This window comes from Dromiciops gliroides, chromosome 3 (genome assembly GCF_019393635.1).
Source record: "Dromiciops gliroides isolate mDroGli1 chromosome 3, mDroGli1.pri, whole genome shotgun sequence".
Lineage (NCBI taxonomy): Eukaryota > Metazoa > Chordata > Mammalia > Microbiotheria > Microbiotheriidae > Dromiciops > Dromiciops gliroides.
The window spans coordinates 333278443-333296598 of record NC_057863.1 but is presented as its reverse complement, the minus strand read 5'-3'; the positions used below and the strand labels follow the sequence as shown (position 1 = coordinate 333296598).

Genomic DNA, 18156 nt, shown 5'->3' with positions numbered 1-18156 from the left:
CCATTAGGAGGATGAGATATAACTAAGAAGTCTCAGAATCCTTTTTTATAAGATGGACTCCAATACAAAAATGCATTCATATAAAAGTTGTACAATTAACTTCAATTGTAACAAAAGGTTCAGGGATGATATACAAAAATACATTGAGTATTTTTATAATGGTGAATATCAAGTAAGTTATAGAAACATTTTCAACTTCTATCCCTGTTTAAATGAATAACCCCTAACAAAAAAGGGTGTCTCTTTAAGGAAGATAGACCACAAGCCATTCTTCTTCTTTTTAAATCATAAAAGTTCTTTTATTATTTCTCAGTTACACGTAAAGATAGTTTTCAACATTTGTTTTCAAATTTTACTCCATCCCTCCCTTTCCTTCCCCCTCTCCAAGACAGAAAGCAATATGATATAGGTCATATATGTACAATCACATTAAACATATTTCTGCATTAGTCATGTTGTGAAACAAGAATCAGAACAAACGGAGAAAAGCCTTAAAAAAAGAAAAAAAAGTAGAAACAGTATAGTTCACAGTTCTTTTTTCTGGATGTGAAGAACATTTTCCATCATGAGTCCTTTGGAATTGTCTTGACTCATTGTATTGCTGAAAAAAGCTAAATCTATCAGAGCTTATCATTACACAGTGTTGTTGATACTGTGTATAAGATACTTTACAAGATTTGCTGTGAGTCTCCAATTCTTTAGATGTTAGCCCTCCAGAGCCAAGTCCTAAGCTCTTCCCACAATACTGTGTAATTAAAGTTGCTTACATTTATAGCTATAGCACCAACCATCATACAGTAATATATATATAGTAAAATATACAATTACAATACAGCTAATATATACAGTTTGATTAGTAGTAGTAGTAGTAGGTGGCTTCCACCAGTCGTGGATGACCACGGATCAGCGCCTTGAAGAGCCATAGGCCATAGTGTGGCTGTGCAGTCCGATACGGGAGCCGCAGCTCCTGCCGCAACAAGGACAGCAGAAAACTGCACTCTCTGTTTCCGTCAGTTCCTGCGTCTCATTTGTTTTTCTTTCTCCCAAGCTTGAAGGCCCATCTGAGCTGTGCGCAAGCTGCTCCTGAGTACTGAACTCCATCAGGCATGATCCTTGGCCAAGGACAGTTTGAGTACTGACTCAAGTACTGTTCATCCTAAATACTCTTTTATGTTTTCTACTAAGAATTGGAACCAGTTATCAGATGTGTATGACTATGGGATTATGGGCCACTGATGATCACTACTGGGAGAATGAGAGAAGTGTGTTTCCAGGTATGCTGGTAGAGTTGTCAGTAGGAATACCAAGGCAAATTCTATCCCTCCCTCTTTCCCCTTCCCTCTCTCTATGTACCATATTAGTCATTTTGTATAAGAAAATACAATAAAAAAATGAAAGGGTAAAAATAGCATGCTTTATTCTGTTTTCAATTAATATCAGTTCTTTCTTTGGAGATGGATTTCAATAGTCCTTTGGGATTATCTTGGATCATAGTATTGATAAGAATAATTCTTGTCATTCACAATTCTCCATCAAACAATATTGTTATCATTGGAAACAACATTCTCCTGGATCTGCTTACTTCACTCTACATCAGTTCTTAAAAGGCCTTCCAGGCCTTTCTGAAATCATACTACTTGTCATTTTTATAGGCCAATAATATTCCATTATAATCATATACCACTGCTTGTTTAACCATTTCCCCAATTGACGGGCATTTCTTTGTTTTCCAGTTCTTAGCCACCACAAAAAAGAGATGCTATAAATATTTTTGTACAAATAGGTATTTATTCTTTGGGGGGATATCTTTGGGATATAAACATAGCAGTGGTATTGCTGGATCAAAGGGTATACACAGTTCTATAGCCGTTTGGGCATAATTTCAAATTGCTCTCCACAATAGTTGGATCAGTTTTGTAAGGAATTAATTGTCATTTGGGGTTTCCATGACCACATCTTTGCTTCATTATGGTCAGACTGAAAAGACGTAATCTTAAAAAGCCTAAGAGAAGATGGGTGTGTACTTGAATAGATTATAGAAAAAAACATTTATTGAGTCAAAGTATCAAACTCAGTATCTAAGCCTTCCCTAGTAGTTTCCCTATGCCCACATTGACCTGGTCAAATTATAATAGGGATAGCCCAGAGGGTATGTTGAACCACTTGGAGACTCAACATGGCTAAGAACCTCTCCTTCCTGTGGGAGAGGAAAAAAGGGGAGTGAGAGAGGACCTGTGTGGTGGTTGACCTTCAGAGCAGACCAGGGAGAAACTGCACAGCTGACTCTCATTGTAACTACAGATTCCAGGTGGTGGTGAGTTTGTGTTGTGGAAGTGAGGTCAGCTCTTTGAGCTAGCTGAGCAGCAAGCAAGTTTGGGTTTTGAGTCAGTCTTTGCTAGAGCCATGGAGCTTATTCGTTTTCTCTTCCCCTATTCCCTTTCTTGTTGTCCCTGGCTTTATTAACTTCACCTGTATTATAAATTTTGTTCCCATTGATAAAACCTGGTTTGTTTGTGGAAAAGAGGCTGTTAATGTCCTTTCTTATTAGTCTGGGAGAAATAACTAAAAAAGGCAGTTCAGAAGGGAGGAAACTTTTGACCTAGGTCTCTCATTATTTTCTGAACCCCAATATTAAGGCAAGCTGCCCAATTAACTCTCCCCATAATAAATTTGGCCCCTACAATTCACAATTCTGCCAACAGAGGATTAGCATTCCAGTTTTCCCACGTCCCCTCCAATATCCAATATTTTCCTTTTTTGTTATATTTGCCACTCTGATCAGTGTGAGGTGATACCTAAGAGTGAACAAGTACTTTTAACTTCTTGGAGTCTTTGTGAAGTATTATAGACACACAGCATGATCTGTCTTCTCTCTTTTCACAGATTTTTTGGTTCACCAGTTCCATTGCTTTATCTCTGTGAAAATGGAAGTAAGAATAGATGAGGATTATGCCTAAGCTACCTCATTTCTTTTAAGTCCTCAAAGATGGGGCCAGGGGTGTATGGGGAGGTGCCAGAGGTGACATGGAGAAATGGGGATTCCAAGAGATGGTAAATGGAGGGTCTTACGTGAGCTGATGATGAGTGAGATGAGCAGAACCAGAAGAACATTGTACACAGTATCATCAACATTGAGTGTTGACCTACTATGATGGACTATATTCGTCTCACCAATGCAATGGTACAGAAGAGTTCCAGGGAACTCATGATAGAAGAGGATCTCCAAATCCAAGGGAAAAAAAGAAAGAAAGAACTGTGGAGTATAGATGCTGATTGAACCATATTATTTCTTTTGTTTTGGGTGCTGTTGGTTTTTTTTTTCTTTCTATTTTGAGGTTTTGCATCACTGCTCTGATTCTTTCTCTTGTAACAGGATTAATGCAGAAATAGGATTAATGTTATTATGTGTATATATATGTGTGTGTATATATATATCTATATGTATATGTGTGTGTGTGTATATATATATATATATATATATATATATATATATATATATATATATATATATATATATATATATATATATAACCTATATCAGATTACCTGCTGTCTAGAGGAGGGGGGAGGGAGGGGTGGGAGGGAGAAAAATCTGAAATTGTAAAGCATGTATAAACCAAGAGATGGTAAAGAAGGAGGAAGGACAAGATGGAAATAGGCCATTCCTTGGGCCCATCTGTCCTTCAAACTCTTATTCCTCTTTCTAGGCTTTATGTTCTTTGATGCTTCTTCTATGGTCAGAGCCTTCACTTTTCTTTAGGATGGCTGGTATCTTCTGCCTTCATCTTACATAGCTCCTGGAATAAGACACGAATCACAGCTTTAGAAAAGAGACTTGCTATGGGAAAGCAAGAAGAGGGTGACATATCCTGTAGAAGCAGCATGGTGGCAAGAGTATGGGAACAACAGTAGCATGGACATGGATAGAGTGCTGGACTTGGAATCAGGAAGATTGAAGATCAAATCCTACTTCAGACATGTACTAACTAGTTGTGTGACCCTGAACAAGTCACCGGTTTCTCTCAGCCTCATGTTCTCATCTGTATAATGAGAGAGTCAGACTAGATCATCCCTTTCAGGAGCTCTAAATATATAATGCTATGATTTGTAAGCAAAGGGACTGGGTTGGAATCCTGCTTCTGCTACCTTCTATTTGTGGGACCTTGGGAAATGCATTGTCTCCTCTCTAGGACCTACTTTCCTCAGCTGTGAAATTAGGGAGTTTTATCAGATAATTGCTAAGATATGTTCCAGAGTTAAATCTTATGAACTATAGCAGGAACAAGGAGCAGGGTCAGCCTCAGTAGTGGTTGGTATAAACATGTTCTATATGATTTGATATTAGAGGGTGGGGAGAGAGGAGAGGACAGGAAAGGTCCTTTGAATATAGTGTGATGTCAGGCAATTAAGCAATTAATTTACCTTCCTGGACCTCATTTTCCTCACCTGCAATATGATGGCTGTGGATTAGATGATCTCTGAGGTCCCTTCCAGTTTTAGCTCTGAGGTCCTATGATTCTGTCTTTGTTGTTGTCATTCAGTCATTTTCAGCTGTGTCTGACTCTTTGTGATCCTACTTGGGATTTTCTTGGCAGCAATACTGGAGTGGTTTCTCATTTTCCTTTTCCAGCTCTTTTTATAGATGAGGAAACTGAGGCAAGTGGGGTTAAGTGACCGGGGCCACATAGATAGTAAATGTGTGAGGCCAGATTTGAACTCAGGAAGATGAGACTTTCTCACTCCAGGCCCAGCACACTATCTACCCATGATTCCATCTTACTGTTGTCAAAAATTGCACAATTATAAACTCACTCCTTCTGCTTCAGATTTTATGCCCTATTAAAATGTGAATACTTCTAAAAGAGTTAACTGTAGTCACTATCAGTCATTTACACCTTAGTGGTTTGTGAGTTCTTGGCTAAACAGACTACATCTGAGGTACAGCATAATTCCTCCTTATCTACTGTTATTTCTACTATACAATGCTAGCTAAAGGGAAGGAGGAAAGGCTTCATGAAAGGGCTGTCCACTGAATTGATCTTTGAAGATAGGTAAAGAATCTAAAAGGTGGAAATGAGGAGGGAACATATTTCAGGCATGGAGGTAGGTTTGTGCAAATACTTGAAGGTGAAAGATGGAATGTAGGGATCAAGGAACAATTGGTAGTAAAATTTTGCTGGAACATAGAATCTATTGAAGAAAGTAATATGAGATTAGGCTAGAAAGGTAGGTTGGAGTCAGATTGTGAAGGACCTTAGACTCCAAGCCAAGAATTTCCTTTTTATTCTCGAGACAATCTGTGTATTGTCTTTTGTACTGGAAGAGGACCCAAATGACATTATGATGTTGGGGTCAAGATACAGTGTGTCAGGGACAGCTAGATGGTACATTGGATAAAGCACTAGCCCTGGATTCAGGAGTACCTGAGTTCAAATCCAGCCTCAGACACTTACTACTTACTAGCCGTGTGACCCTGAGCAAGTCACTTAACCCCAATTGCCTCACCCCCCAAAAAAATAAAATAAAGGCTATTAAAAAAAAAAAAAGATACAGTGTGTCTGACTGTGATCAGACCAATATGAACTTGAAAGGCTCTTCCATGTGTGAACTCCCTTTTAACCTTTCCCTTATTTATCTCCCAGACCAGTAAGTGGAAGAAGCCTCTGATCTTTAGTTAGAGCTTTTATTGTTTGAGAATTACAAGGTGATGTTGATTAGAGAGATAGGAAAGTGGAAGTACAAACAAATAGTCTTAAATCTAAGCTTAGTCTATATTCCGTATAGGACTCACCAAAAACCCAAGGCCACCTCTGAGGTTGAGAGCCACGTCAAGCACGTGCTGATACGGAGAACCGGGCTGAGTCCGACCTGAGTCAGCGTCTCTGTGTGCAGTGCCAGTCAGCGAACGAGGAGAGAGGAAAAGACCTCACTTCTGTTCTCTCCTTGCCTTTTAAGCTCGCACCCCGGAAGTGGAGTGCTTAGCAGATGGACCTGGCAGTTCGTCATGGTCTCTTCCCTGAAAGGGTGGTCCTTCAAAAAACTGGTGTCTTTCCATTATCACTAACTGACTGTTAAAAACTTTCACTTTTTACCACATTCACCCCTTATGCTTCCTCAAGAAATGGAATGTTTCCTTGACAGAACAGTAAAAAAAAAAAAAAAAAGGGCTAAAATTCTAGCTAGTCTGTCTAAAATATCTAATGAATGGTCGCCAATAAATTATAAGCTTTAGCAAGAGTTAGGTTTTTAAGCATTTATTAAGGAGAATAAGGATTTGGTAAAGAGAGAGAAAAGGCCTAGATTCCTATCTATTAAAGGGAGAGCACATTTCTAGCTCCCTTCTCCACCAGCGTCCTCAGGAAAGAGCCCGAGTCAGCGCCAGTCTCTTCCTTCTTCCTCCCACTAGCCAACGTCACTTCCTGACGCCAAAGAAAAGACCCCTGGTCTTGCCCTCAAAGACCTTCCCTTCATGGGCAGAACTCTTCTACAGTAAGTCTCCAGCAGGTGGCATCATTCCAGTCATTACACATGATCAGACACAAATAGTATAAACTAGAGACAATAGGGAGTCACCTAATGGTGGGGTTTTGGGGGGGGGTTTATTTCTTTTGTTTTGGGGTTTTTTTTTGGTGAGGCAATTGGGGTTAAGTGACTTGCCCAAGGTCACACAGCTAGTAAGTGTCAAGTGCCTGAGGCCAGATTTGAACTCAGGTCCTCCTGGCTCCAGGGCCGGTGCTCTATCCACTGCACCATCTAGCTGCCCCCACTTAATGGTTTTAGAGCTGAGAAGTGACACGATCCTTCAGGATAAAAGAAAGCAGATTTATTTAAGTCCTGTTTTGTTTTCATTTCCCCCAGAAAGAATCTTTAAACTGAAAAGCATAGAACAATAATGTAAAAAGAATGTCAGCTCAAGGATGGTGAAGAGATAGTCTCACACCTTTAATTAGATGACAAAGTACTTGAGACATTGGTATGATTTCAAACCCAGTCATTGTAGAGCATGGGAAAGTTGACAGAAGACTAGAGAAGGATAAATGTCCTGATTTTCTAAATGGGAAAGAGTATGGACTCAGAAAACCACAGAATGGCAAGTTTGACATTGATCCCTAGTGAATTTGTAAAGTATATCATTAAATTTGGGGTTTGTAAGACTTGAAAAAATGTGGTGATTCTTGGGAGTCAACATAGCTTCTTTAAGAGTCATGTAAAACTCATCTTTAATGCTACTGGAGGTTTTTTGTTTTAAGGAAGGCATTTGTAAAGTTTCTCAAGACATTACTAATATGATGATTATCTTTTTAATAAAATAATTTGAAAGACAATTAAATATACCCTAGAGAGTAGAGACAGATTTGCAGAAGGCTGCACAACCTTATTCCCAAAGTGTTCATTAATGAAGTGCCAAAAGCTGTGAAATAATGAGATTGATTCTATGTCTTTCTCTAATTGATCATATTTACAGTTAATTGATTTTGCCCTATAACTGCCTGCCATGATTATTTGACTCTGAACTTAGTTCAGAAATTCATCTGTTCTGTAAAGAGTGAAGTTTAGAAATCTAGTTCTTTTATTAATCACTATTCTATTCTTGTGCCAAGGAAATCTGTTGCCCTTGAAGGAGGCAGGTGGATACCAAGGTGTCTGGTCTAATATCTTCACACTACCAAACTATCCTTCAAGGATGTCAGGTTTGTTATCTAAAAAGTCTGGTCCACTATCTCTAATCTTGCAGGTGAACTCAAACAATGAACATTTCTCAGTCACAGGAGGGAAGGATGGGGTTGTTGCTAGCCCTCATTCCCAATTTCCAATCAATTATATTGTCCCCACCCCCATGATGTTGCCTACTCTGTAACCAATTGTATTGTTTTCCCCACCTATGCAACTCTACTCTTTGTTCTCTTGTACTTTCCAAAACTATCTGAAGTCTAGTAAAACCTGTCTTGTGGTCTTTGCTCATTAAGAAGACATTGACCCGATATTGGTTATTGTTAGCCTAACTAATAAATTGATCATGCTCAGACCATTATCTCTCAGTTTACCTTCAATTTTCAAACAAAACAGCTGTGTCTTGTACTTTATACTCTTGGACATTTTTAAAAATCAATCACATGAATGAGAGTCATAGAGGGAATGCTTATCCAATGAGCAAAAGTACACAAAGTTAATATGATGGATGACAAAATTAAAATTAAAAATAACCATCACAGGCTGGGATGCTAAGCCAAAACCAACACAATGAAATTAAGTGGTGAGGGGGAGTGAAGGGGAGGAAGGAAATAAAATTAACACATACAATGACATAAAAGGCATCATTAAGGACACATAGGAGTAGGGAAAGTGAGTTGTCAATTGTAGCAAAAAAGAAAGAAAACTAGGGTAGCTGTGTGTTGTGTTCAGGTATATACTGAGTGATAAATCTATGATAAGGTAAAACAGAGGAAAGCCTCAGTGTGTGGGGTGAATCTCTTATAGAGAAGTTAGGGAAAGACATAAATGAAAACTACACTGAGTGAGATGGCATAGAGGAGTTTATAAATCTGTACTGATTGAAGGATTACTTATAAGGATTATTCATATGGAAGGAAAGCAGGAAGGAAGGGAGGAAGGGAGGGAGGGAAGGAGGGAGGGAGGGAGGAAGGAAGGAAGGAAGGAAGGAAGGAAGGAAGGAAGGAAGGAAGGAAGGAAGGAAGGAAGGAAGGAAGGAAGGAAGGAAGGAAGGAAGGAAACATTTATTAAACACTATGTTCTAGGCACTATGCAAAGTGCTTTAGAAACATCTCATTTGATCCTTACAAAAAACCCTAGGAGAGGTAGGTACTATTATTATGCCCATTATACAGTTGAGGAAACTGATGCAAACAGGTTAAATGTCTTGCCTAGAGTCACAAAGCTAAGTATTAAGTGTCTGAAGGTGAATCTGAACTCAAGTTTTCCTGACTTCAGGCTCAATGCTCTAGCCACTGTGCCACCAAGATGCCTTTGATGGAATCACAAATCTATCAAGACATCTAGAAGTCTCATATTTAAGATTTGTTTGTTTTTTAAACTCAGTGCCACAACCAGCACTTAGCACAGTGTCTGACACATAGCAAGTGCTTAATAAATGTTCATCGACAAATTGACAAACAACTCTAGCTAGGGGAAAAACTTTGGAAGCAATTTATGGAAATAAGATCTGGTGTGTTAATTGGACACATTAATAACAGCCAAGAGTGTGATATGACTGCTAAGTGAGGGCCTAATAAAACTTTAGATCATAGATTTGGAGTTAAAAGGGACATCAGAGGCCCTCCAATTCAACCCCGTCATTTTATAGCTGAGGAAACGGAGGCTTCAAGAAGTTTCAGTGATTTGCCCAGGTATAAAATACCAAAGGTAAGCATTAGGAAAAATACAATTTCCAGCAGATAGAGATGTTAATTTCAGCGAATTAAGTGGAACACTTAACATTAAAAAATTCTCTTTAGCATTTAACGGAGTTAAACAGAAACACCCTCTATGGTTTACAATTTTTAGCTGACTAGGCAAGTGGTTGAAAGTAGCTCTCTGCACATATATTTCTTAGGTAGGTTGAATCACTAACACCAACCACAGTGATAAACACACTGAGAAACTGAGCACTTTGTCCCCACACCACAGAAAGAATCTCCCTATAGTGGCTGGGATGTGGGAGTGGAAGGAGGAGGAGATGGAAATTTCTATAAGTTCTATAACTCCATTGAAGCTCCACTAGTGAAAAATTCCTGCAAAGGGACCTGCCCATGGCCCTTTGGGCTAACTCTCACAATCCTACCCCTAAAGCTCTGTGTTTCTAATTCTATGATCCTATTGACACAAACGCTTAGGTGGACCAGGGACTTGCCCTGAAGAGAAATCTCTCTTTGCATTTTAACTTGTTAATTATTTAGTTAAGGCTTTTGGTGTCCGGAGCAGGGGTCTCCAAATTGTTATGATTGTACACTTTTATCAGTAAAACATTTTGATTGTCTCCCCAAAAAGCGTATATTTGCTTATGCATCAATTATACATATGTATTACTGTACTGACATTGTATATGTTATGAAAAAGTGACACAAAATAGACATTTTAAAAGGATGAGATAAAGATGAAATCATATTTGAGCCTAGAGTCAATAGGGAGTCACTGGAATTTACTGAGTAGGGGAGTGACATGGTCAGAATTTTGCTTTAGGAAAGTCACTTTGATAACTGTGTAGAGGATGGATCAGAGGGGAGAGATGAAGTTAATGAGGTTTGCTGTTGTTGTTCAGTCGTTTTTAGTTGTGTCAATTGTGACCCATTTTGGAGTCATAATACTGGAGAATTTCTACTGGAGTATCTCCAGTTCATTTGACAAATGAAGAAACTGAGGCAAACAGGGTTAAGTGATTTGCCTAGGGTCACATAGCTAGTATCTGAGATCAGATTTGATCTCAGGAAGATGAGTGTTCCTGATTCCAGGCTTGACATTATCCATTGCACCACCCAGATGCACCAACAAGTGTAAGAAACATGTTAGAGATGTGGAAATAGAATCAACAAGATTTGACTATGATTGAGTTAAGATTTGGATATGCAGAGTGTGAAAGAGTAAGCAGCCAAGGATTACATTAAGGTAATGAGCCTATGTGACTTGGAAGGATGGGTTCCTTCAATGGTAATAAGGGAGTTTGGAAGAAAAGTGAGTTGGGTTTGGGGGGATGGGGAGATAAAATCTGTGATGAAAATCACAAACTGTCTCATCTTGCTTGATTCACTCTTTCCCACCCAGAGTAAAGTGGCCCAGAGAGCAGAGGCCATCCTCTGATGGGGAAGGGCGGTACATTTTCAGAATGAAGCCCACGGAGCTGCTTCCATGAACATCTGGGTGGTGGTGAGGTTAGAACTGATCAGAACGGCTGACACCCATCTAAGAAGGGGGCAAGCTGGGAGCTTGCATAGCAAAGGGTTGGGGCAGAGTGGGGGAGGAATGGGGAGTAAAGAGAGCATGTGGTTGTATTGAAGACAAGCCCCATTGGGCTATTTGAGGAGGGTGGGATGTGACTCATCTTTCACTCTCTGATTGGTTGATCACACACCCTTTTTGGTCAAGTCATGACTCCCAAGGAGGGAACAGATCCTACTATGGAGACCACTGGTTGACAGCATGCAAAGTACTTGACTTTTTGTGGTCTCCATTGGTAAGGCCACGTCTTGTATTTAGTACTCGATTTGAGGAACTGTTTCAATAGGGATATTGATAAACCACAATAGGTCCTGAAGAAGAAAGTAGTGAAGTGTTTGGGAATTATGTCATAGGAAGAGTGGATGGAGGGAAAGGATGAATTTAGCTTAGAGACAAGAAGACTAAGGAAAGATATAACAGTTACATTCACATATTTGATGCACTATACTGCATTTCCTCATCTATAAAATGGAAGGGTTGGACAAAATAGTCCCTGGGACTCCTTCCAGCTCTAGATATCAAACCCTATGATTTTTCTCTGTTGCTCCAGAAGATATAACTAAGATCAACAGGAGAAAGTTGGAAGAGGAGACATAGGGCCTTGAAGGCCAATTTCTATTCAACATTAAGAAATACCCTTTTAACAATGAGAATAGTCCAACCTTGGAAAGGTCCACTTCAAGAGGAAGTCGGCGGGGGGGGGGGCAGCTAGGTGGCACAGTGGATAGAACACCGGCCCTAGAGTCAGGAGTACCTGAGTTAAAATCTGGCTTCAGACACTTAACACTTACTAGCTATGTGACCCTGGGCAAGTCACTTAACCCCGATTGCCTCACTAAAAAAAAAAAAAAAAGAGGAAGTCAGGAATATTAGGAATCCAGCAATGATTGAATGACCACCCATCAGGAATAGTACAGAAAAACTAGGTGAGAAGTTGGACAGAATGACTCTTAATATCCCTTCCTATTGTAACACTCTATGCATATGAGGATGACTGATTGATGATTGATGGATTGATAATGATTGGAGGAAGATGAGGGTTAATTGATGAGAATTGATTGATGATCAAAACTGATTGATGAGGAGAAGGATTAAATGAAGATGAGGATTGATTGATGATGATGAGTATTGATTGAGGAGGGTTAATGGATGATGATGATTATATGCACAGAAGCATAGGGTCATAGAACATGAAATCACAGATTTACTGCTGGAAGAAATATCAGAGCATAAGCTAGTCTAGTTTCCTCATTTTACAGTTGAAGCAACCAAGGTTTAAGGTAGTTGACTTGCCCAAGGTCACACTAGAAATAAGCATCAAATGATGATGATATGAACTTACACCTCTGATCCCATACTAAATATTCTTTCTATAGTGCTATGATGCTGCATGTTTCTTGGTAAGTGGGTGTTTGCTTGCTTGTGTGTGTCTATCTGCATGCAGAATTATCTTTCACTTAACGGAACTCCATACTTAAAGGATTCATCAGCTAAGTCCTCAGACTGCTGTAACAAACAGTATTTCCAAACTCAGAGAATTTGCATGATGCCATTTTGTTCTTTCTGTTGCTAAGGATTAAAGTGTCTGGATCCTCATGTGTGATGTACTTAAATTCACCCAAGTGGCCAGCAAAAATCAAAACTTTCCCATGTTCAACAGCATCCTGCTTTGTTGGCCAATAGCCATTAATGAAGATAACATCCATTAGTTAAATAAATAGACCATGCTACTGGGAACAGAAAACTTATGACAGAAAAAAAGACTTTTAAAAACCATTAGCAGATATTTTGAGGTGCCCAAGTAATTCTGTGCCCCAGGATATGTTGGAAGGAGGCTCTTTTGTTTTCTAAGTCCTACTCTCTCTGCCCATTTCTAAGGTGCTGGAACAAACCCTAAGAGTTACTGAGACAAAGAGACCTGGAAAAAGCCTAATACACATTCAGGTAACAGGAAAAGTGATGGCAGGGGTGGGGGTGGAGTGAGGGGAGGAGGAATAGGATAAAATAATTACTCAGAAGTAAAATGAGAAATGTTAGGGTGATTTGGAGTTAATATTAGGGTGATCTGGAGCTAGTGAATTTGGAATGACAAGTGAAATCGATGGTCCTACTGTCTGAGTTTAAGAAAGTCCTCTTCAATTTCGACCTTTGTGAATTTCTTTCTATCAGTCATAACCTCTAATCTGTGGGCAGAAGAATCCAACCTCCTAGAAAGCACAATGGCTCCATGGTAATGGTTTTGGAGACCTGGGTTCTCTATTTAACTGCCTGATCTTTCTGATCCTCAGTTTCTCCATCAGCAAAAATGCAAGGGTTTGTCAATCAGATGGAACTGACCTCTAACCTGAGGATGGCCCTAGCCAAATGGAGCAGGCTAGAGACAGGAGCGTCAGGAATCAAACAGAAGGTTTAATTTCAAAGTGAGGGAAATGGCTTGCAAGCAAGGGAGGCAGACACATGCGCTGGGCCCTGGCCTAGTGGAGGTACCTGCTTTAATGTGACTAAACTGCAATTTGTATACTCATGGTTAGACAATTTGTCAAACAGTGTAGGATAGCAACAGTGGTGAGGCACAACAGCAACAGTGAGGCACGGTTGTCTAGTGACAAAAAGTCCTCTCAAAGCATGGCTTCATGTCTGGGCTTGTTGATGCATGCCCAAGCTCAGGGACCATATCAGTTCGGGGATTTGGTTGCAGCAGTGTGCATCCAGAGAGTGAGTACAAAGAATTGTTGTTATGAAAAGCTCTGGGCACAGCTTGCTTGTTGGGCTTTAGTTCTGGAAAACCTAGTGTCTCCTAATAGTATCTTTTCACTTGTTTTGGTTTTTTGTTTGTTTGTTTGTTTTTTGCGGGGCAATGGGGGTTAAGTGACTTGCCCAGGGTCACACAGCTAGTAAGTGTCAAGTGTCTGAGACTGGATTTGAACTCAGGTACTCCTGAATCCAGGGCGCCACCTAGCTGCCCCTCCTAATAGTATCTTGATAGGATGGACAAGATAATCTCTCAGGCTCTTTTCTTCTCCCATGTTCTTGGAGTCTAGGATTCTTCATGAAGCAGGCTCAATCTGTTAGGGACTTTTATAAATGCCACTATAGGAAGCTAAACTATATACTGACATCATAGCGAAATGCACACAGCAGGTTTTATGAAAAGAAAACAAAGCAAAAGAAAGCAAGACAGTGCTGCATTTGGAACCAAAGGACCTGAGCCTGAATCCTGCCCCCACTGCTTACTACCTGTGTGGCCTCGGTTGTCTCTTAATCTCCAGGGGCTTCAGATTTCTCATCTATAAGATGGAATGGTCAGACAATGTGACATTCTGAGGTCCCTTCCAGCTTTAACCATGTCTCACCCCACTCCCGAACCCCTCTGGCCCCAGTGCCTTCCCTCTGAGAACAACTCCCATCTATACTGTCTATATTTTGTACATACATAGTTATTGGCGTGTTATCTCCCCCATTGAAATGTGAGCTCCTTGAGGGCAGGGACCACATATTTTTGCCTTTCTTTGTATCCCTAGTGTTTAGCATAATGCCAAACACGTAGTAAATAGGTAATAAATGCTCATTGACTAAGTATTGGCAACCTAGTCATATCAAGAAGATATTTATTGCTGTTGTTCAGTCATTTTTCAGTCATGTCTGACTCCCTGTGACCCCATTTGGGGTTTTCTTGGCACAGATACTGGAGTGGTTTTCCATTTCCTTCTCCAGCTCATTTTACAGATGAGGAAATGGAAGCAAACAGGGTGAAGTGACTTGCCCAGGGTCACAGAGTTAGTAAGAATCTAAGGGTGTATTTGAACTCAGGAAGATTGCTTTTGTGCACTATGGCACCACCTAGCTGCCCATCCAGAAGATATGTCAGGGGTAAAAGAAGGAAAGATCAAAGGGTGGGCTCTGAATGAAGGAGGTATAAGGAGGGAACTGGAACCAATGCATGGCACAGAAAGATCAAGTTACAGAGAAAGAGTTGTCATGGCCAGTTGGCAAAATTTGCAAGTTTGGCACCCTATAACCGGCAAGATAATTTTCTATATAAGTGCATTATCCTTGACCAGAGGTATCCCTGTTAATCTCCTTAAGTAGTCAACAACATGAACTTATAAAGTGCTTAATATGTGCTAGGTACTATGCTAAGCATCAGGGATACAGAGACAGACAAAAAACAGTACCTGCTTTCAAGGACTCCACAGTCAACTGAGGGAGGCAAGATACAAACAATTCTGTACAAACAAGATATGGACAGAATAATTGAAGATTGGGAAAGACAATAGAAGATAGGATTTTAGTTGGGGTGTGAAAGAATCTATGGAATATAGGTGATGGAGATGAGGCAAAGAGAATCCCAGTCATAGGGGATAGCCCTTAAAAGTGTCCAGGGTTGGGGCAGCTAGGTGGTGCAGTGGATAAAGCACTGGCCTTGGATTCAGGAGGACCTGAGTTCAAATCCAGCCTCAGACACTTGACACTTAACTAGCTGTGTGACCCTGGGCAAGTCATTTAACCCTCATTGCCCTGCAAAAACAAAAACAAAAACAAAAAAGTATCCAGTGTCCAGAGGTGAAATGTTGTGTTTGAAGAACAGCAAGGAGCTAGTATCATCAGATTGCAGAGCTGAGGGGAGTAAGGTATAAAAAGGAAAGGTAGAAAGGTACCAAAGGGTAGTTAGGTAGAGAAGTAAATAGAGGATTGGGCCTGAGTCAGGAAAATTCCTCTTCCTGAGTTAGAATATGGCCTCAGACACTTGCTATCGGTGTGACCTTGGGCAAGTCACTTAACCCTCCTTGCCTCAGTTTCCTCATCTATAAGAAGAGCTGGAGAAGGAAATGACAAACCAGTCCAGTATTTTTACCAAGGAAACCTCAAATGGAATCATGAAGAATTGTACATGACTGAAGAATGTGTATTCACAAAGTGTACCACATCCCATGAGGAAAAAAAAACCCAAACAAACAAAAAGGCAAGCTATGATTTGAATAGGTATGAATCACTTACCCCTTTTACCATTGGGTAAATTTTTTTTTTTCCAAATCACCGTTCTAATAATGATCACGAACACGACCGCAATGATCAGGGCCATAGTTTTAGCAATTTTTCTCCCTGAGATCTGAAAGTTTCCATCCAATTTTTCATTGGGTTTTATCTCTGTACAAAGAAATCATCAAAGTAGTTCAGTCAGCCTAGTCATTTATAAAACTTCTGCAGTCTGCTGCTCTCTGCATATATCTGCCCAGTTGCTGCTTTACAGGGTTGAGGGCCAGAAACAGTGAAAACCAAAATGTAAAGTCCCAAGGGATGTAGTCAGATAGACCCAGCAGCAGCAGCTGCAGTCAAACAGTAAGGCCAGGGCAAATCTTGCTTCACCTTCTTAGAGACTTGATCTTTTTTTTAGCCATAAGTGGAAGTGTGGGCACAGGTAAGCTCCTAAGACTTGAAACGGTGATGATGCCATCCATTCTAAGAGTAGATGCGCTACTTGATTGCAAAAATCTCAAGTTGTTTTGAATTTTTTTCTCTCTTTCCCTACCTCTCCTCACCCCTATATTCAGTCACTAACTCCTAAAGACTCCCTAAATCCATCCCCTATTTTCATTCCCTCTCCCACCACTTTCATTAATGCCTTTATAACCACAGATCTGGTCTATTGTAATACTCTTCTTTCTGTTCTCCCAGCCTCTAGTGCCACCTAACTCTATATGCTACCAGATGATTAATCCTCTTAAAATACTTTCAAAAGGTCGAACTTCCCCCTCTAATCTACAAGTTAAATTTTCAATTCCTTGCCCTGGCATGCAAGGTCACCACAGTGTGGCCTCTTTATCATCTTCCATTTTTTTTATATGAACCTTCACCTCCAACCAGGTTGGTGTACTCACTGTCTACCAAACAGAAGCATTCTCACCTGGCACCTTTGTTTATGACATTCCATTCACCTGAAATTGCTTCTTCCCACCCCATATATACTCTCCATATAAATCCTATAGTTTTCTAGGATATGAGTCAAACCCATCTCCTCCACAAGGCCTTTCCTCATCACTCCAAGGAGAAAAGCCAGGGTCACCCACTGCATCGCTGGCCAGTTGTCTTGACTTTTGTCTTGTCACTGGACTTCCATGCCTTTGGAGGAGAGAGTGAAACTGATGACTTCATAGCTCTACCTCACTTAAATCCAATCATCCCTTATGATGTCATTGACTCTTTTCAAGAATAAGGATGAACACAAAGGGTTCTGTGTGAAGTCTCTACATAGAGAGGGCTTCCAGAGCAGATGGTCTGAGTTAAGAAATATATTTCTTACATGTGTGTTTCCCTATTATTATGGTCTAAGTTTAAGCCTATTCCTCCTGTGGATGCTATGTGTTTTTGTGGAAAAGAGAGAAGCAGGTTTTTGGGAGATTATTTTGTATTAACTGTTTTTACCATGTTATCTGAGCAAATTCCTTTGGTAAGAACTCATTGAGACTATTGGATGACTGTCAGTGAAGACCGCTGCATTTGCCACTTAAGACCTATAATAGAAGAAGCAGTCTCTGAGAATTATCTCTAAAACACTGCGGGTTGTAGTAGCTGCCTCTGGGGATCCAATCTGTCAATGTGAGCAGAAGTTGTGCAGTGCTGCTATTATTATTATTATTATTATTATTATTATTATTATTATTATTATTATTATTATTATTATTATTATTCCTTCTTCTCCTTCTTTTCCTTCTCCTTCCCTTCCTCCTCTTCCTTCTCCTCCTCTTTCCCTTACCACATGGGGTCCCTCTCTCCACTTGGGATGTCATATCCTTACATGTGGGTGCTCTGTCCATAGGAATATAAATTTGGGTCACATATTTTGTAAGATATTTGGAAGCTTGGGAGCTAGATTTTTTAAATTTTTATTCTTTTTTTAGATTTATCATCATCATCATTTTTGAAAAGCTGGGACAATTTACTTTTTTTCCTGGGAAATTTTCATTTATGATTTCTTGAAGTATATAGCTCTGAAAAAACAGGCTTTAAAATAAAAGTCCATTGTATTTCAAATGGTGCTACATGACTATGACTTTAAATCCAAATCACTCTGGATTTTATTGAATGGCCAATACTACCACCAGCCCAAGCCTCTATGGTTTATCATTAAGTTTTCAATGGCTTAGAATGACTATAAATAGCAATTGTTTTCTGAGAGTCTTCTCCCAGATTGATATTTTTGTAATG

The 18156-nt window shown here is 39.9% G+C and overlaps 1 protein-coding gene across 1 annotated transcript in view; it reads right to left on the bottom strand.

Annotated features, from left to right (window-relative positions):
• CD86 (CD86 molecule) overlaps positions 1 to 18156 on the bottom strand; it is a 66802-nt gene that overhangs the window by 37539 nt on the left and 11107 nt on the right. Inside the window, exon 4 of the mRNA XM_043993505.1 lies at positions 15989 to 16098. Coding sequence (XP_043849440.1) covers positions 15989 to 16098 — 110 coding nt within the window. The remainder of the gene's footprint in view (positions 1 to 15988; positions 16099 to 18156) is intronic.